The sequence below is a fragment of the Lepisosteus oculatus genome, chromosome 11, assembly GCF_040954835.1.
Source record: "Lepisosteus oculatus isolate fLepOcu1 chromosome 11, fLepOcu1.hap2, whole genome shotgun sequence".
NCBI lineage: Eukaryota > Metazoa > Chordata > Actinopteri > Semionotiformes > Lepisosteidae > Lepisosteus > Lepisosteus oculatus.
In genome coordinates, this window is record NC_090706.1 from 35977869 (window position 1) to 35999066 (window position 21198).

Genomic DNA, 21198 nt, shown 5'->3' on the forward strand with positions numbered 1-21198 from the left:
AACAATCATGCTTACTTTTTAAAATATTTTAAAATTGCTTAATATCTATTTAAGATATTTTCAAAATAAAGTATTGTCAACAAAGCACTAAAATATTCCTATTATTTCTCATAATAAGACGTTCAGACAATTTAACTACAGTACATTAACGTACTTTCATACGTTTACAGAGAACACAGAAGTTCACATACTGTAAATGATATTTGTCTCCCCTGTCTGGTCCTTCTCTGTTTGAAAGACACAGACAACATTGTACACTGAATGTGTTCTACAGTACATGTTCCACAGTAAAACATGAATAAATATGTAAATGTTACACCGTAGTAAGTAGTAAGTAGTTTAACAACTTGTTTAGCATTCTATTACGTTTAAAAATGAAATGTTAAACTTAATATTCTTAATATTCAGCTTTATTCATGTCAAAAGCTGGGAAGAAGAGTGAAGATTGTTTCACACAGCTGTTTTATACATTGTGTCTTTGTCTGTCTCCCTGTGCTAGTTGGATACACTATGAATGATCTAATCTTTGAATGGGATGAGAAGGGAGCGGTGCAGGTTGCAGACGGGCTGACTTTACCTCAGTTTATTTTGAAAGAAGAAAAAGACTTGCGAGACTGCACCAAGCACTACAACACAGGTTTGCTTCTTTGCTTTCGTTCAACGTGCGTTTTAGGAATGAGGCTTAACATCATGAATTAAAAATGTCAGTTACTGTTCTATCATGTGTAATGTGAGGGTGGTATGGTGACACAGTGGCTAGCATTTCTGCCTCGCACCACTCGGGCCCTTAGGTAAATTTCAGACCTTGGTTGCTGTGTGTGTGGAGTTTGCATGCTCGCCCCGTGTCTGTGTGGGTTTCCTCCAGGTGCTCTGGTTTCCTCCCACAGTCCAGAGACATGCTGGTAAGGTAATTGGCTTCTGTGAAAACTGGCCCTGGTGTGAGTGTGTCCGTGTCTCTGTTTGTGTCTGTCTGCCTTGCGGAGGACTGGTGTCCCATCCAGAGTGTACCCTGCCATGCGCCCATTGCTTGCTGGGATCGGCTTTGGCTCTCCCATGACCCGGAATAGGAAGAAGACGTCAGAAAATAAATGGATGGATAAATAATGTGATACAGACAATTAAAACAGTTAGATTTTAAAATAAGCTTCAATAACGAATTCTGTCGAACAACGATAACTCCAATCAGTAATAAATTTAGTTACACAGATTGTACAGATATATCTATTTAAAAAAAGAGAAAGTAAAGACTAAATTTTAATTTCCCATCCTTTGTCACACAACCCACCCCACCCCCCAACACTTTGAAGAGTAACTTGCGAATCAATTCCTAAAGAATAAAATCAACATGGAGTCTTAAAGAAATCAACACTCAAATGATTGCTACATTGTCACTAAATAATTTGGGGGAGAAAGACACAGGCCATATTGTGTTCTTCCATCATCTGATCAACTGAACTGAAAACCATCTGTTCATCCAACTACTGTACCAATCTGGGATTGTTACACTCCAAATAAAACTTAAAAGTGCTGAAGGCCAGTTTATTTTATATCTAAAATAGGCATTCAGGAAAACAAAAAACAGATTGGTTCTTTTTTTTCTTGGAAAAAAAGCTTTAGAACAAATCCAGAGGCAAATAAAGCCCAAAATATACGATTAAAGATTTTCCTCAGTGTGTTTGTCGTTAATAACTGAAGGCCCAATTTTTTTAATGAAAAACGTTATTCTCAATCTATTGTGTTACCAATGAACATTACTTAGCAGGCATACATTTCTAATTCAGAACATCCTAGGGCCACTCTTGCTTCAGTTTACATTTTTGTTTCCATAAGAAATATGAAATATGTAGTGCAATCATTTTGAAACAATATCATGTCCTTGAAAATTGGATTTCCCACAGGAATATTATTTCCAGCACATTGCATAAACAGCAAACATAAGAAATGACAGGAAGCATTGCAAATGCCTTCATATTCGTGTAATTCCAAAACTGTAAAAATGCAGGTAAATACCGCAAAGGAGCTGTTACAAGCAATGACCTCGACAAACAAAATACTTACTGTACTTTTACAGACGTACGTTACCTGTAGTTGCAAATGACAGAACTTGTCATTGCTTGTCTTGAAGGGAAACATCTTGCTCAGGAACACAAAGGTGAACCCTGAAGAATGAGCTGTGAGCTGCACAATTGGCTGTCCCAGCTTGTTGACATGATATTTGATTTTTTTCTAGCTGGTACTCAGCGGTAAGGAGCCCCATTTCATTGAATTGTGTTTTCCCTACACCTTGGTCTGAAGCAGCCACCATTCCATTAGTTCCTTCTCTGTGTAACATGCTCTGCTGAATCTCTACTGAGCACCAGAAGAGCATTAAAATGTCATTGTTCGCAATTTTATTAAGTTTAATTATTTGCGGTATGAAGTGAAAATTCCTTGGGTATGTTTCCTACAGCTGTGCTGCCACAAAATGGAGTCACCATTCCCTCTTGTACAGGAAATTGCTTTGTGTTTTCCCCCCCTTGGAGTAATTATATGATGTTGGAATATTAATTACTATGCTGGTGTATTGTGGCTGTGCTGTAGATTAGCACAGTAATTTGTTTTCCAGAGACAAATCTGATTATCTGGAAAACTAGTTTCTCTCTGCCACCCTTTTTTGTTGATAGTGAGCAGAATAAAGCAGTGACTTAAATGTGTCTTAAAAAAAATAGAAGCTATATATATCAATACAGCATCAATTACAAAGTATGTTAAATTTATGAAGAGACAGATTTTTTTGTACCTTTATTTTACTTCACTGTGTATAAAATGTTGTTTGACAAACATTTGGCATAAAACGGAAGGAAACGGAGACTAAGAAAAATAAGTGTCAACACATGCTGACGTCTTTCTCTCAATCGTGTCGCACAAAAATGTGTATTTTTCTTTACATTATTCCTACACTGAGTATAAAATACTCTTATTGATCTTGTAACTAAATCTGTGGTACAAAGATATTAAAAAATAATGAAAGAATTATTATAATTAAAATAATAATTCTGCTGAAGGTATGGAAAATAATCCTAGCATTGGCTTATACCTGTATAGAAAATAGCTGAATGTATTTAACCTACTAATGCTTAAATTAACACGGGCTACACATTTATTAAACAAAATTAGATATAACATTATCCTAGCTTTATGCCAGACTATGTGTTTTTACGTGTATCCTACGGACAAAGGGAAAAGTGAAGTATCTGACCTCATTACATATTTTGATGGAAACCATTGTTGAAAGCAAGTTTAAAAATGGGCTTTCAGTAAGACCTTTTTTAATCTCATTTCAGAAGGAGAATGGCTTGTTTAAAGATCTGTCTAGATGTGAGGATTCCTTCTCTTGCAAAAGGGTTAGACTTGGAAAAGGTTTATGTTTTGTTATTTCACTGCAAGTAGAAAATTCTGGGAAACTGCCCAGCACGAAGCTGCCAAATTGAAAATGAATTGGAATAGGAATAGGAATTTACCTTTGATTTAGGGTATGGGTGTTTATTGAGGAAACTACAGTAAAAGCTGAATTATAATAAAAAATATTTGGTTACAATACATCAGCAGGACTCACTATATTTTCCTTTTATTTTAATATGTTTTGAAACTGAATTTTTTACAAGAAGAGCACAACTAAAAAAAAAGTGTTACACTTTTGAGAAAAGTCCTCTCTTTTCACTTTTAAGTAAGAGGCCCTCAGTAGGTGACCAAGGATTTCCTTGGATAAGGTTCGTATTTAGATCTGGTTTCCATTCACAGTCCACAGACATGCTGGTAGGTTAATGAGCTTCCGTAAAATTGGGCCTGGTAAAATTGGCGTGCATGTTTGTGTCTGTGTGTGCCCTCCAATGAACTGGCATCCCATTCAGAATGTACGCTGCCTGGCGCCTGTTTGCCGCAATAGGCTAGGACTCCACTTCAACCCGGTATTAGGTGGATGGTAGAGAATGGGTGGATGGTGGTTCATGTTGCAATTACAGCATATCTTTGTTTTTACAGGGAAGTTCACTTGCATTGAGGCGCGTTTCCATCTAGAGAGGCAAATGGGCTACTACCTGATTCAGATGTACATCCCCAGTCTCCTGATTGTCATCCTGTCCTGGGTATCCTTCTGGATTAATATGGATGCTGCTCCAGCTCGCGTCGGCCTTGGTATCACCACTGTCCTCACTATGACCACTCAGAGCTCCGGCTCCAGGGCTTCTCTGCCTAAGGTGTGCCTACACTACTTGGCATAATATGTAGTGCATCATACCTGCATCAAACAGGATCTTTTCTTCCTTATTGTCAATATTGGTGATCAGACTAGATTTGAAGAGGAGTGACACTACCTATACTAGAGAGAGTGAATATAAGTATTGCGTTTCTGGGATTATGAGAGATCTGATGTTTCCCTCCATTTATTTCTGTCGGTGTTGAGTGATTCTTGTGCTCTGAAAATTGAGCAAGTGACCCATGGTACATCTGCAGTTGAGCTGTCACAATAATGATCCACAGCTGAACTCGGATGCATGCACTGCTCTTTGTAGCAGAATGACTGTGCAGTGGGGTCTGAGAGAGAGCTAAACTCACATATGAAATATTTAGTGCTGTGACTTCAATGGACATATACCATTTTACAGATTACAATTCAAAAGCGGCCAGTCGTGCTTTAAAGATTTCAGCTGAAAGTTATTCGTGGGCTTACTTATCTGACGAACAAACGTGATATGCAAAATTTATTTTTGCAAAATTTACATTTACAGTACCACAGCTGCAGTTAATGTTGCACAATTTACTGGCTTCAATCAGCATGTATTCTGTTTCCAAAATCCCATTTTACATGCCATAGCAGCAGCTCAGATATAGGGTTAGAATTAAAAGTTTGGAAATCACGAAAAGGCTATTCAGTCCAACCGTTCTTTTTGTAGGTTGAGCATTATTTTGCGAGTTGTACTTTGTGTAATTCCATTTAGTATTTAGTGAGGTCACTGACATAGACAAAAGCACACAAAAAGGCACAGCTGAATCGCACATTCTGTGTAGATCATGGGAGGGATGAATGATGCTAACAAAGAAGATACCAGTTTGTCACATCCTGACTCCATCCCACTCCAGAGGTCTCCTGTGATGGTTAATGTCATTGAACCAGTGTAGCAGGAGGCCTAGATTGGGCCAGTGTTGGTTGCTTTTCAATAACTGTGTTCTGTGTTCTGTGTTTCTGGCCTAGGTGTCTTATGTGAAAGCCATCGACATCTGGATGGCAGTGTGCCTGCTTTTTGTGTTCTCTGCCCTGCTGGAATACGCTGCTGTGAATTTTATTGCACGGCAACACAAGGAGCTGCTGCGTTTCCGAAGGAGGAGAAGGCACCACAAGGTAACTCTGTCTTCACTCAGTCATCCTTCACACTCGGAGAGCTCAAACAGGCCTCCTATCCGTGACGCTGTCTGCATCTGGTTTTCCGTCATTGTTGCTCTGATTGTTATTTGCCACAGATTAATGGGAAGTCTGAAGAAATGAGGAAGTACTGAGTGCCAATAGAGTGTCCTTGTAAGCCATATACTGTACATCTGTTTTTTTTTTTCTGAGATGTCCTCTTTTTTGGGGCCTCCACAATCCGATTGGGCAAGATCTTCAGAAAAAGAATGGCTGCTCTGGATTCCACCTGGTCCTTTTGACAGCCGCAGAAGCTGGCAGAACTGTGATTTCCAGCATCCAGTAATACTAGTGCTGCACCAGTGCAGACACTGTGCAGTTGTAATGCTCACTGGAGAGGAGAAACAGGCAGATTTACAGTATTTGAGATGCCTGAGTGAGTTCCGACTATAAAACGGCATATGTTTTACGCAGGCAGGTATGCATTTTATTTAGAATTCTTAGAGAGAAGTAGGCTTCGTCATTCATTTAAAATACTGGTTTTCTATGTATGGTTTTGTAAGACAAAAAAGAAAATCATTTTTCACACTAAAGAAGTGTGACCAGACACATATCCAGTCTTAAAGGGATGTCCTGCTCAGACAGCCGAATAGAACTGAAAGTCCTGAACAGTGAAGTCTATGAAGGTTCCTGATTAAGGCATTCAGAATCTTCAAAGGCATTAATAAAGGCCTCAACAGCAAAACATGAACAAGAGCACAGAACTGTGCATTTAAAATTGAAAACAGGAGGCGCTTTTTATACAAAGGGTTGTGTGGGAGTTCTTGGAGCTGATACCCTGATTTCTTTCAAGATAGGGCTGGATGAGATCCTAAGATCAATTAGCTTCTAAGCACCCAACAAAAAGTGTTTTTAATTCCTTATCATTACATGAAAACTTGCCTTGTATAAATAAACAAAAAAAACATTTTATAAAAAGGCAAGACATCAGACACAATTAGTTTAAGATTTTGTCATTTAGATATACACCTTCACTAACAAAAAAAATGCAATGCAATCACTTACAGCTTATTTGAAGGAAAAAAATAATATTTTCGTGGTTTTCGTGGACTGCAGTACAAAGGAGGAACCAATCAAGTCAAAAAAGACATGTCAGACTTATTTACTTTGAAATATTAATACCTAAAGTGTTTTCTCTTCAGGGTGAAAAATGTTGAAAGTTAAAAAACAGAAATTAAACTACTGTTGAGTGTTTTTAAAACTGCTGAATTAATTCAGGGGCTAATCATTTCTGTGTCTTCTGCACTGCAATTACCAGCAGCAGCAGGGTAATAAATCAATGCATCCAGCAACCCTCACGCACAATGAACCTGCATCTATTTCAGTGTCAATACTTTTTAAACAGTACAGCAAATAACATTTTGGAACAGAGGTACAAATCTGTCACAGCTCAGACAACACCCACTCGACAGACAAACGTGTCCTGAATGATTTTAACACTTGAATTTTTTCAGCAACCCATCTCCTCTAACATTGTCAAAGTCAGCCCTGCTAATGGCTTTGATTTCAACAAGCAAAAAGAATCAAGCTCAATCTTGTGTGAGTTCAATGAGCAGAAAGAAACATAAAGAAACACTGGGACTTTGTAAGTTGAAAGAGGTTATAGATCACTGAAATAAAGACCCATAGTCGATGTTTGTTAATGCATGAACTGCTAAATTCCTCTCACATACTTGATTTATAACCTTAATCAGTTTGCTGCACTCACAGCACACACAACTCATTCTTTATTAATAATTTAAGTTTGTGTTGAATCACATTTACAGTCCTTTTTAATTTAATGGGGGACCATTTCTACATCATCATATTGTGTTTTATTTTAAAAAACATAATATAACTAAATATGAAATGCTGAGGATCATTATCTTTCTTGCACAAGCTTTTTTTCCTCCCTTAAATCCTCTGACAGGAACCGAACATGTTTAATATCAGTGCACTTTTAAAAATGGACTTAGGCAAAATGAACATATTTTTCTATTATAATAGGACTGTGCAATGCTCCACATGAGGTACATAAAAGCAGAGATCATAGAATTGTTCTTGATAAGAATTTCAGTGCTCATTTCTGTTGTTTCCCAATTTAATTAAATGAATAAATGAGCCTGCAAGGTATGCAATTAAATATTTCACTTGCATACAACTAAACAGTTTATTAATTTGCGCTGGGAGAATGCACATTTATGATTTTACTTTGTGACTTGAGAAATGAGAATCCATATTTCAAAATTAATCTACTATTCTTCCCATCCAACAATTGTAATATTGTTATGTTAATTTTTTTTGCAGATGTATTTAATTCCTTATCATTACATACTTTTAGAAAACAGATTTTATCTCAGGATAGTTTTCTTAGCATTTATGTATTATGGATTACTGTCAGTCCCTGTTTAGTATAATCAATATGAAATTATGATCCATGATTATGTATAATATTGAAGGTATACGTTTTTTCTTGAGATTGAGCAAAAATGTCAAGATTTTCTCCCATCATGCAGATTAACATAGGAGCATGGAAAAGCATAATTGATTCTTGGTGCTGCATTTTAACATATTGGCAGCACAAAAAGTCTTGCATTGCATTTCCTTTATCAGTTTATTTGAACTCCACATTAAAACAGGAATCAAGCTCAACTTCAACACTGAACACATACAGGGATTGTTGCAAATTTTAACCAGGGCAGACTCTGTTTCCAGTTTTGAGAAATATGATGACAATAAAGGGATTGAAAATATAGGTGCTCAAAAAATAAAATAATTGTTCTTCACCTACACAAATGTTTGGTTTCTTAAATAACTATATTCCTGGAGATCAAAAATAGAATGGAGCTGCAAAATGCCTTCAAAGTGTTCCCTGACAGTGTGCCATTTTGGAGCAAAACAAGCAATCAGCATTATACAAAACTAATCAACATTAGAGCAGAGCCCCATAAAGCATTATTATAGTGTTGAGTCAGCTGACTGAAAATAAAAGCGAAAACGTCCTGAACTGTGTATCTTAACAAACTTGTATCCATTATCCAGCCAATGACTAATTTTCCTTAACACTGTTTTCCAAATGTTAGTTAATTCCCCAAATATGGCTAAACATGTGGATATCAGATGTTTTATTAATTTTATTTTATTACAAAGTTAAATTTAACGTCTGTGTCTTCTTTAAAAATGGTTTAGCCTAAATTGCAATATATTGCTTTATAAAGAAATCTGGCATTGCATAGCTCCCAGGTTTGTGTATACAGAAAAATCATACAAATAAATGTTATGACATATTATTATGGTATTGAATGGCCCTAATGTTCTTTTTCTCAGAGAGGCTGTCACAGTGGTTTAGGACTCTTAAACACTGATACACATCAAAATCAAAGTCCACACCATTATTTGCAGGTCAGTTTCTTGACTTTGTTGACCCAGAATATGAATTTACATGTAGACATTGCTTACTTCAAATGGCTTCTATTCAGTTGTCCAAATTTGCCTTCATTTCAAAAGATTGGTAGTACTGACAACAAAAGGGCTGGCATTTTCTGAGCTCTGTATCCCTATTTTGTGAGCATTCGAAAGTCACACGTTCCTTTTTTATGGTGATTAAAATAGTAAAAAGCTTGGAATGAATCCTCAATCCAATTTTAGAGATCCCAAATCCTCCAGTGTTGCTTGTTACAGGTGAAGGCAGATTAGTCTTCTGTTCCTGGGGGACTCCAGGACAATCCATGAACACTGACATTTGTTCAAACAAATGGAATCTTTGAAACACAAGCTTAGTTATTGCTGTTAATACAGACTCCTGATCCCTTTTGATTTTAATTAGGCTTTTACAAGGTATTGTATCATATGTTTTAATAATAATTGATGCATCTTTCTTATTGAGCAGTGATACTTTATGTTTCTTTATGCAATAGTAATTAAGGAAAATAAAATATACTGTATTACCAGAAAATATTTAAAAAGACATTAGAATTGAGCAGTCTACGTTTTTTGGTCTTATTTGCTTAGGGCCTTGTACTAAAACATGAATGAGTTCATAAGAAAAATGGTTTCAATTTGGACTGCCAAATAGGGATATTACCCAGATCCACAGCAAATATTGGCTATTCATGTCTTCTTGAGGAATCCATTTAACTGTTTGAACAAATCTAATCAAGAGTCTCTAAGGCGTGGTATTCCATTACACATACATCCGCTATTGGATTCTTCACCAATTCCCATGGATTCTTAATCCTGGAATACAAATAAAGTCTTTAGCCACAGCTGATATTGAATGTATGGAACAGAGAGAAAACGCCTCCCACAGCCAACTTTGTAGAAGCAGCACCATCCATCTTTAAATTAACCTCTTTGGTCTTTATTGATAGCCTTGGCTTCACTAGGGAGCAACTCTTGATAAGAGGTTTTGTAAGATATCAGTCAATCAACAATCCCAGCTCCTGTCCGATTTTTGCCTTAATAATAAAACTATAATTCTGTTATTTCTTAAACAGATCATGTGGATTTTACTGGCTGGGTTTGTTAGGAGGGGAAAAGATTTTAGCTGCAAAGTAGTGAATATATCCCCCCCAGCTGGAGTGCAGTGCACATTGCACCCTAACAACAACAGGCAAAAATCCTCTTTTCGTTGATGGAATCTCAACCACAAGTTTAAATGGAAATAATAATACCAAATGTTAGTTCATTACTCTAGATAATCAAGGATTGTAGAGCAGCAGAATGACACACTCAGGTGGAAATTCTGTGTAGTACTCTCCATTGAAGAAGAAAATTTAGCACAATAAATCTATTCATTAAAAAGCACTAAACTATAAGGTTTTACCCTACTCCTTTGGAACTTCAATACCATTACAAATGCATCAATATGTGAATTATTACTCACTCATTTAGAAAAGTGCCTGTCAAAATTTCTCCTAAGGAGACGAATCATCCTCTGAGTACTAAGACAAATGTCTATTAATGCAAAGAAGAGTGATCATTCTTTTACTATTAAGACAAATTTCTATAATTGGAAATGCATATTGATTTTCTATACCATTTGAAGTTCAACTCAGCAATTAAGTCTACTTAATGATAGAAGAAGCTGGCTGAATTTGAAACAGATTTTATCGTAAAAGTGAGGATCTGCGTGGTGTGGGCTGCAATGAATCAAAAAAGGGAAATCCACGATTTAGAAACTTTCTTGTTTAAATATAATGTATAAATGTATTTATGTATGCATATATTATCATGCTTTCTAATCAGTTATTGTTTTCAAAAACTAAATTTAGTTGGGTATTTTCCTTAACCTTTTATCACCAAAAATAAAAATAAATCAGTTTCTTAAAAAGAAAGCATTGCATTAAATGCAGTATACAGTCTATCACACAGACAGACATTTTGCATTCACATTAATTAGAGAGAGAGGACAGTGCTATGCAAAGGAAGGATGAGCACAACAGTCTTATATGTTGAAAAGACTTTGGTGATCAGATGTTACTTTTTCTTCAAAACAAACCAGGCATTTTAGTGTGACAGCACAGAGGTATTTTAATACTAAAACCTTTTGACTTCATTGTCCGTTACCCTGCTACGCAATGACAAGAGCTCATTAGGGAAAAGCCCTTGATTGATATAGGATAATAAGCTCATTAGAGATGAATGTTACTTCAGGGGCAAATAGAACCTTGCAAAATATTTTTTTTTGATGCGGTCTTCCAATGTGTCTCTCCTTGGAAGCTGACGAGACGAGGAAAAAGAATACAGATTTAAATAGGAGTAAATGAAAAATAAAATGGTAATCTTTAATATTTAGCTCATATCTCTGTAGCGCAGACATTTTAAAAAGTGTGGAAGGTAAGAAAGTTTTATATCTTTGGTCAACAGTGCTGAGAAAGCATAGATTTCTAGTGTTGTAAAAAAAACATTATGCCTAATTAAAAAAATTAAAATTAACCTACATGTATCGTGCACAAAAGAAGACCACTCCTCCATATACCAGAAGTCTATTAAGAATTCTTGTGGTGTTGAGTCTTCTTCACATTTCAGTTGTGGGCTCTGGAATTCTCTCCATGACACAAACCTCCCAGGGATATTCCCACATGTTTACCATAGTCTGAATCCCATTCTCTGAGTAAGAACATGGGTGCACACCCTGGTGCCCTGGCTTAATTGTACTTTGGGTTTGCCTAATTTGGCTTACCTTCATTTTCCTGTTAACTCAATTGGTGAAGCAATTACTTTTTTAATGTTATTATCATTTCAGTTTTACTTTTGATTATTATTTTGTTTGAGTTTCGTTTTTTAGCTTTCCATTTTCGTTGCCGGCCTCTTTGTTTTGGTTTTCATTAGCTACAAACACCCCGATTAAGACTGAAAATGCTTCAGTTTCATCATATCGTGCTGTATCCTGTGATGAGTATCACTAATGATTTTGGTTTCATATTGACACATTTCTTTAAATGTATATCATAAATGCGGTTTGAAATATTGTACCACTGAACTGAAGACAAAATAATTAAGTTCATAATAATGTTCTTTTGAGACATTTTATGAAATACCATCAAAAAGGACCCAAAAAGATTAACTGAGCAGGTTTTGTAACACCCTGCAAAACAGGGGATATAGAAGCAAATATAGAAACAAACGGAATTGTAATGACTACTTAAAATCAGTTTAAATCAGATACCTGAAACAATCAGAAACACAAGCCAAATTCCTTCATCGGTTTATATCCAAAATAAGCCGTTGTTTTATCTCACATAAATCCTCAATATCTATGCCTTCTATCGCTTGTATTCAATGTTTCATATTTGACAGCCTTCAGTTTCTAACGTACATAGGGTTACCTTACTTTGTCAAAAAAAAATACACACTAAGTTCAATAACTAAAATGCTAAGAAAAAAACACACATCTGTTGCTCCATGATGTAGACATTCTGACAAAATCATTGACAGGATTTTACAACTTTTTGCAACAACTTCCAGTGATTATCCAAAGAGACCAAAAGGAGACACACCAATATTCACATGCAGCAACACCCATGTTTTATTGCCAGTAACTGATGATGCCAATTACTACTTAACCCTCCATTTATTAAAACATGAATACAGAGAAGATACAAGAGAATGTATGTAGGGAAATTATTACGTTATTACAATAACTATGTATATGAATACATTCGAGCAGTGCTTTGACAGGAATAAAAAATGTACTTCTTTTGTACCGTGTTTCGTACAAACGTTTGCAGAAAATCAGACTCTGACATTATTTTTTATTGTAAAAGTATTGCACACCAGAAGGAGAATCAAAAAGAACAAGGCGTGAACCAGGAAATAAGTTCAGTTCCCTCTGTCGTGTGCATTTAACTGCTTAAATGATAACATGCTTCAACAGCTTCCAAGCAAAAATAAAATAATTCTCATTAAAACTCCTTCTAACCTTTGCCATTAATCAACTTGCACAGAGATACCAGCGCATTAGTCGTGACTTAAAACCCTGATGGATGAAGCAGCAGAGAGAGACAGTTTTGCACAAGCTGCTCCCTCACTCTGTCTCTCTTCCTTGCAAAGGGGAAAGGGAGCCATACTGCAATGCCGAAATGTGAATTACTTTCCACTGCAATGTGAAAGGCGGTGTTTTGTTTCTGCACCTTTGAAAGGCTGGGATCTGAAACTGACACAGCATTAATTCTGGTTTTTAATTAGTGGAGGGGGGGGGGCAAAGTATCAAGTTTAGATGATGAAAGCAAGATCATAAAGATGGAGGTTTTACTCCTCTTTATGACTGCCCATCACGGTGTGCGCGCAGAACGTAGAGCATCCTTAATAGTTATAAATGGAGAGCTTGTGTGCATAAAGGACAGAAAAGGGACAAAACTCCCAACTTTCCATTTCCTCACACAAACACTAGCAGCACACAAGTAAAGCCCTCTCTGTATGTGTGCAGGCATCGTCGCTGGTACTTTAACAGTTATAAATGGGAAGGCATAAAGACAAGGACAGAGAGGACAATATATCTAAAAATGGATCTGACTTGCAGAAAGAGAAGATCCTTAATTTAGTAAAAAAGATAGTGTTGTTTTTTTTTTTTTGCATACCTATTACCACATGTGTGATCTGAATTTTAAACACATAAAATGGCATTTAGGAATGCCATTCACATCCTTAGCTTTGGATTGAGCAAACATTCAAGTTTTTTTAATCTAAAATTTAGATTAAAAGCAAAAAAGAATAGGAATTTTATACCATAATATGTCACTACAGAGGGAAACACTTTAGTATTATACCTTTCATTTAAATATGAATTATGAAATGCTACAAATAAGGCATTTTATGAGTGTTGTAGGTTTTATGCATTTTCCAAATACGACTAGAACCGTAATTCAGTTGAGACCAATAAGAAAAAACAATCTTTTCTTTTGCCTTTTTTAAAGCATCAAAGGCCCAACTTGACTAATAAGCATCCATTGATGAAATCAAACGATTTCACCCTTCTTAAACTAGGTACAAATTAAAACAAAACTGATATCCACCTGCCAATTAAACATTCCTAACATGTCAGTTCACGAAGCCTTTTTCATTTGCCTCAGGATTCCGACATCTTCTCAAAGGATAGCTGACATCAGATTTTGGCTTTGGAGTTTGCAGTTGGCACATAGGTTGAATATGTTAATTTACCCCAAGCCCTTATGAGCAGCTGTGCGTAGTCCTGGTGGTCTAAGGTTGGCCAAGCTTCCATATTGCGATATCTCAATGGGACCATTTTTCTTTGGCACAATTGAGTACCTTCTGATCATTATCTCACATTAAATGCAAAAGTGGACACTGGAATCTTGGCACAATAAGAACCTGATTAAGTGCATGTCCAAAAACATCTATCTGTAGAAATAAGCATTTTGTTTTCAGCATTCCACAATCCGTATCATTTTTTTTTTCGGTGACGCCCACATCCGTTTCAATCAGGTTATAATGAAATTTCCCAAATGTGTGTCATACGTGCTCAGTAGAAAAGAATCAGGACTTGCGTATATTTTTCTAAAAAATCTTTTTTAAAACGCTTTGGGGCGCCGTCGTTTAGGAAAATGTGTGCTGTGTGAATTTCCGATGTGCGCAGAGGTTAAAAACGGATAATGAATTTTTGATCCCTAACAGATTGAATATTCGGCTGTGTTGCAGGAGGATGAAGCTGGGGAAGGCCGCTTCAGTTTCGCTGCCTATGGTATGGGCCCAGCGTGCCTGCAAGCGAAGGACGGCATCTCCATCAAAGGCAACAACAACAACGCCCCTGCTTCGGCCAACCCCCCCGAGAAGACGATCGAGGAAATGCGCAAGCTTTTCATCAGTCGCGCCAAGCGAATTGACACGGTTTCCCGCGTAGCCTTCCCCCTGGTATTCCTCATTTTTAACATTTTCTACTGGATCATCTACAAGATCATTCGCAGCGAGGACGTCCACAAGCAGTAGAAACCTCTTCCCGCGGTCAACGGAGAGAATGCTTTTGACGGCGGCGGAGCTGGCGAGGAAGTTCAAAATATTTATCAATTTAACTTTTTTTTTGTTTGTTTGTTTCTCCTGGATACATCCGGACCTGTGCAATAGCAATGCAGTAAAATGCATGAAATATGAATGTGGCAATATATTTACAGAAAAAAAAGAAAAAATGAAAAAAAGACCTTGCAAATATAAGACTTCTAACTGACAAATCAGAGGACTTCAATATGGAGGAAGCAAAATGTTGCAAAGGGAAGGCTCTTCCAAGACACTTGCGACCGCAAGGAAAAAAAACCTGCAAACCCAGAATTAAAGGGCAAAAACTACAGCTCTGTAATATATTATATATCTATTCAGAAAAATCCAAACTATTATTTCTTCGACGCTAGGCTACTGGATTTAGGCATTTTAAAGAGCGGTTTGGTGCTTCCAGCAATGAAAAGATACAAAGTATGAAAGACTGGTTACCCCATACAGTATATGGAAATTTGCTTTGTTGTTTCAAATTATTGGTACTTGTAAATGCGTCCCTCGATTGCTGGCTAGGAGCCAGGAAGAATGCCTGAGGCTTCTAATGAACACCAAGGAGAGTAATGGAGGCTTGACAAAGGTGGATCAAAGATATGGCATATTTGTGAGATACTGGAAATGGAAAATGCTTCTTTTTCCATTCTCACTGTTGTTTCATTTTCTTTTTACATTAAATCCTGTGCCAGTTCTTTGCCATGATGAAATATGCCAGGACCAAACCAAATTTAGAGTTAAGGATGTATAAACAACTAGGATTGGATAAATTGTATACAGGACAAACCAATTTACTTGTAGTTAATACTTATTTCATATGCATTATGCTGTACAGATCTAAGTTCACATAATACAGAAATTATATTTGTATAGTTTTCTTAACAAAATAAACCCAGCTAACACATCTGCAGCAATGATTTCAAATTAGAGGTATTCACATATTTGTGTTTGTACATGATTGACACAACACATATGTCTCATGTATACATCTGCTATATATTTTATCCCTTGAAAGATTCTGAATCACAACTTTAAAGTGATATCTCTCTATTGTATCAGATATATCTTTTCAAAGGTTAGAAGTTAAGATTCTGATTAATGGTCTGAAAAAAAAGTGAATAATTGAAAGTTGCATCTTTTTAATGTGTTCCTTTTCTAACATTGTCACTTTAAAAAAAGCACTAATGTTTTAGCTATGCATGGGATCATATGCAATATGTTGTTGAAATGTTATGTATATATTTCATTTTCATCAAAAGCCAGGTATTAAGCTGAAATCCTGGCTCAAACAAAACTTTTCTGAATGCCTCATTCATACTCTTAGTGTCCTTAAGTGATTTAAGATTTACTTAAACCTGTCACTCACATAGGAGGCATTATCACATCTTACTCATCTCTTTTTATAGATAGACGTCTAATTTAGGACAATAAAACTGAGCAATGCCTAAGTTTATAGCACTTAAATATTAGCTTAGACTGTAAAGCAATTTCTATTGCCAAATTATTAATTTTCTTTGTTTTTTTCAAACCAAAGATCTTGTTTAGCTACCCTCATTGTCTTCCTCTGGTGGAAAAATGTACTGTAGGTGAAAAATGGCAAAAAGATGAAAAGAGAATCTATACCTTTTTGTTTTAAAAGATCATGTTTAGAATTTTGTTGTTTTTATACTTTGGAAGAAAGTACAGAATTGTCCTCCCTTATAAAAAGTAAACATGCATTATCCTAGTATATGTTAATCTTTTTAGCTTATAAAATAAATATATTCATGATCATAGCCTGTTCTGATAAATTAAATTAATCGAGTATTAATTTCATACATTTGACAATTAACTTTACCTGAGTATGTACTGGTTTTGTACTAATTGAGAGACGTCTCTATGTGTATTGAATTCCTGCATAGCATGGTATTTTTAAATTAAAGACGGAAAAAAATTAAAGTCTAATTATTGGTAATGCTGTCGTAAAAGTTTGTAAGGTTGCACAATCAAAACATCTCTTAAATGTTTTTTTGCCACATTGGAAAGTAACCCTGTCATAAAAGAAGAAGGCTGGGTAGTTCTCGCATTACCCAAACCAAAATGCACCCTAAAATTAAAGATATGCAATGTCATGGAATACTCCATTACACTTTTAACAAAAGCATGCATTATTCATCTCCCTCATTTTCAGAGAAAAATTCATCATGTGCCTCAATTTTTGTTAAATATTCACTGAGTCGGAAATGCCATAATACACCTCATACGTAGCAAATTGAAAGTTTTTTTTCTGTGTACCAAGTATGCTTGAAAATTAATTTTCTAAAAGGCTTTGGTTGCACTTTTTATCATAGTTCTATGAACATCTAGGTAGAGAGTCACTAAACTGCAGCTTCTCACTGCAGGAAAAAGGATTCTTCCAAATGCTATGCAGTGTTACCAGAAGTATTACAAATCTAATAATAAAGCTGTTTTTCAAAAAGTAAATATACAGAAAGGACCTTATATTTAGATAAATTGTATATGTGTTGAGGACATATAAACAGTTAAAATGAACCTGTTGGCAATAAATTGGAACCCATCTTAAGGGAAGGGCTGAAATTGAAATGCGTTTTTTGTAGAACAGGAAGTCTTGTGTTGATATCAGCAAACTGCGATTCATAAAGGCTTTGGACAAGAATGTGTGCAATAAATGAGATTTAGAATTTCATTTAAAATCAGAAGGAAATTCATGTTACAAAAATTCGATAACAGTTCTTCAGGCACAATAGTTAACTGAGAAAATAAGCATGCATTACTGTTCGGTTTAATGTGTGTTTTCCCTGCTTTTCATTTCTTTTCCTGGTTCACAAACTCAGTTTGACGGCACACTTTAATTGGAACATCTAGGAAATGGTAAACATTTGAATTTATAATCATTTCCCAGTTCCAGTTATAATAATAGAAATAAAGCATTGATAAAAACACCTGAAAACCGTAAAATAAAATAAGCCTGAAGGACAAAAAAAGATCATTTTGAATTTAATTCAATGTTATTTTTGCACAGATTGGTATGGCCTTAAATCTTTTTTTGTTTTGTTTTGTTTGTTTTTCTTTGCTTATATAGTGTGTTGGCACAAAGTGCAGAATTTGCTAATTGCCATAATCCAAGCAAGTAAATTACCTTGGGTGCTGGCAAAGTTAAGCCAATTTTTTTTATTTTTTAATTATAAACCTGGAAAACATTGAGTATTTTGCATGGATGTAATATTTAAAACAATGGCAGATATTTTTGGCTTGTACAATATGTGAGCAAACTGAAGAAAAAAAGGAATGTAAAATTTCTGCTGTAACTGTATATAACTGAATATTTATTGAAATATGTCATAATGCCAATTCTAATTAAAATTAAATGTTTTCTGAAAAATTCTTCTACCCGTTTTTGAGTATCTGCAAGATTTTGGTTTTTGGTATGCATTTTATCAAAACATTGACAGTATGTCTGGATTTTCATGCTGAATCTATCTCTGGCTATAGTTCATTAACTGTATTGATAGTTGGATTTGGTGGCTACTGTATCTGTGTAATATACACATGCATATCCATAATTTTGCTGAAACAATTTTAAGAGAATACTGCTGGCTTAAACTAATTTTATGGTTCTTATGACATTTGTATGAACTTGTATTTTGTTTATATTTCTGTGGACCAAAACAACACAGGATGAATTAATGTCACAGCCATGAGACAATTTTATCCTGTCTTTTAAACACAGACAGAAATATGGCAATTTAAAAGAAAGAATATGTTGTGAATTACACTTAAATGATCAGTTCCTCACCCATATCCACAGTGACAATTGGAGTGAATGGGATCTGGCACTTATCATCCTTAGTGCTTAAATTTAAGTTCCCGTTTTAATAGTTTAAGAGGATCACAGTGGTGACGCTCACACCAATTGAATTAGGCAGAGTGAGCAAGAAAACTCTTCCCTTGTAAAAATAATTCCCGTGTCTTAGCCAGAAAGCAGCAGGCCCTTTTTCTTCTGCAAAGCGGAGTCTCATTTGCCAGTCGGAACGCTCTCAGAAGTGTAGTATGCCAGTTATGTTTGTGGATTATGAACCACAAAGGGCTGTATCAGGTTCATTTTTCCATGACCCAACCAAGTCAGTAACATACTGTACAAGGCTCTTCGGCTGTGGAGGTGGTATCTTCCACCCATTCCCTCTCAGTCACGTCGCTGGGAGGGGAATTGCTTTATAGCTGACATCTGAAGCCAGTGGAACATGAATGCTTTGACAGAAACCCATTCCTCAGTGTATGAAAATCTGATTTTTTCTTTAACCTCCGCTAGCGACGCACCTGTCCGATGTGAACATAAAAGGTCGGGTTGGGGGGGGGATGGAGTAAAACCACTGAGAATTCTCTATCGCCGGCCAAAAAGAAGCAGGTGGACGGAAATAAATCAAAATGATGAGCCTGGCTAACAAGGTCCTGGTCACACCTGTGTGATGTCCTGCTTGACAAAAGGCCCAGATTGTGCAGCTGACTCTCGAGCAGAAGACCTGCAAGCTCCTCCTCTCAGTTCTTTATGCATGGAGAGATGTGGCCAGTTGTGTATACTGTAGGAAATTACAAGCTATTTCCAGCCTGGAGGGTTTTTAATGAAAAGGTGAGGTTGAAAAATTAAAATCCCACATTTAGCCAACATGGTAGCAAGATACTGGAATTAATCATACCAAGGAGAGAGAGCATGAGATTTATAGCACATTTTCAAGCCATTATAGGATTTTATTAGCTGGAAACTGCTGTTCCCAGCTGGACTGTCACTGCTTTTCATGAGGCTGCTGTGCGGTTTTACTGCATTTTTAGGTGGATCTTCATCAAAACTGCCTGGTCCACCTAGTTAGGTGAAAGCTAGGTGGTGAAAGGAAGTGCAGCAATTTTACAAATCACCTGGATTCTACAGTTTCAGACTTCTGCAAAGTCTAGAAATACATCTTCACAACCTTTGTCTTAAATGGTAATGCTTCACAATGCTGCTGTTTTGAATGCATCACAATTAGGCAATAAGTAATTTCCTTGGGTTTTAATTTAAAGAACACTTCCAAGTCAAACTAAATCATGGCACATTCCTATAAAAGCCACTATCCAGTAAAATGGAAATGGAATATCTCAACCCCGAAGGAGAAAAAATGCATATACACAAGAAAACATCGGTTAACAAAACATTTCAGCAATTACCCATATGTGCTTCATTCTGCTATGAAGGTCTTGTCAAGCCTTCCCATACTTCTGCGAGAAGCAAAATTAACCCAAATGGAATGGGCACCTCCCGTCCTTGAAGACCATAATCATAGAGCTTTGCAGTTAGCAACCAATTAGGAAAACAAGGATTTACGTCTGAAAACTGGATTAGGAAATTGAGATGAAAGTACCGAGATATCAAAGCACTGGTTCTCCTAACAAAACCAACATACATAATCCATTCTTTGATTAACTGCAGTGATTGTTACAGTGCATTCTTTAAAGGGAATATCCATCAAAAACTCATTCTCCACATGAACTAAAACCTAGTTTTTGCTCCTCATAAGCTTGACATTTCTGCCTAAGTAAGGGGTGTCCTAATCCTAGAGAAGTTTTAATTCCAACCGCTCTTAGTTTAGATCTCTTAACCTAGTCAAAGACATTGGCTTCAGTTGACCAATTTGACTTCATCAACCCCTCCAGTTGCAGGTACACAGTATTAACACAATCTGTATCTGCTGATACACCAGCCCTGCAAGATGTGGAATTAACGCCTCTTAAAAAGTACCGTGGACATAGGAGTGGTACAGTGCAGCATTTGCAGAACCCAGAGGGAAAAGCTGACAAGATGCCATCTCCATTTAAGGAAATCAATTCACAAAATAGTGGTTCATAACAGGTCACATTACTGATGTGGGACTCATCCAGCTCCAGTCCAAGAAGGACAGTAATGTTACAGATCCTCCTGGAGCTGTTAAGCTGGAAACGGTTGAAAGAACAAAAAAAAACCTGCAGTTGCAGCCCTCTCTAAATTTGGATCTGTCCCTAGAGCATAAGAAAGGAGTTGACAACTCCAGTTCTTTGGTAGCTTGCAACTTTCTGTGATCCTACTTAGGGTCAGACATGAAATGACCTACTTTATGAAAGTCTTAGTCATTAATTGAAGATTCCATTATAAAATGAAATGATTTTGCCCTCCTGGACTGAAGGTAAACTTAGCTCCGGAAGATACTTTTGAAGGCAGCATTCTGATGTGCTTGAATCTGTTGATACCTTTAAAAAAATCTCACAAAGAAGAATAA

At 36.2% G+C, this 21198-nt stretch overlaps 1 protein-coding gene across 4 annotated transcripts in view; it reads left to right on the forward strand.

The window, feature by feature from the left end:
• glra1 (glycine receptor, alpha 1) overlaps positions 1–18296 on the forward strand; it is a 57133-nt gene extending 38837 nt beyond the window's left edge. For 2 of the 4 annotated variants that reach the window (XM_015349640.2, XM_006631909.3), the window contains 4 exons: positions 500–637; positions 4021–4235; positions 5231–5377; positions 14552–18296. In XM_015349640.2, the coding sequence (XP_015205126.1) occupies positions 500–637; positions 4021–4235; positions 5231–5377; positions 14552–14863 (812 nt within the window). In that variant the 3' untranslated portion in view covers positions 14864–18296. The remainder of the gene's footprint in view (positions 1–499; positions 638–4020; positions 4236–5230; positions 5378–14551) is intronic. The other 2 variants (XM_015349642.2, XM_006631910.3) reach the window with 1 other exon arrangement.
• Positions 18297–21198: the final 2902 nt, after the last annotated feature.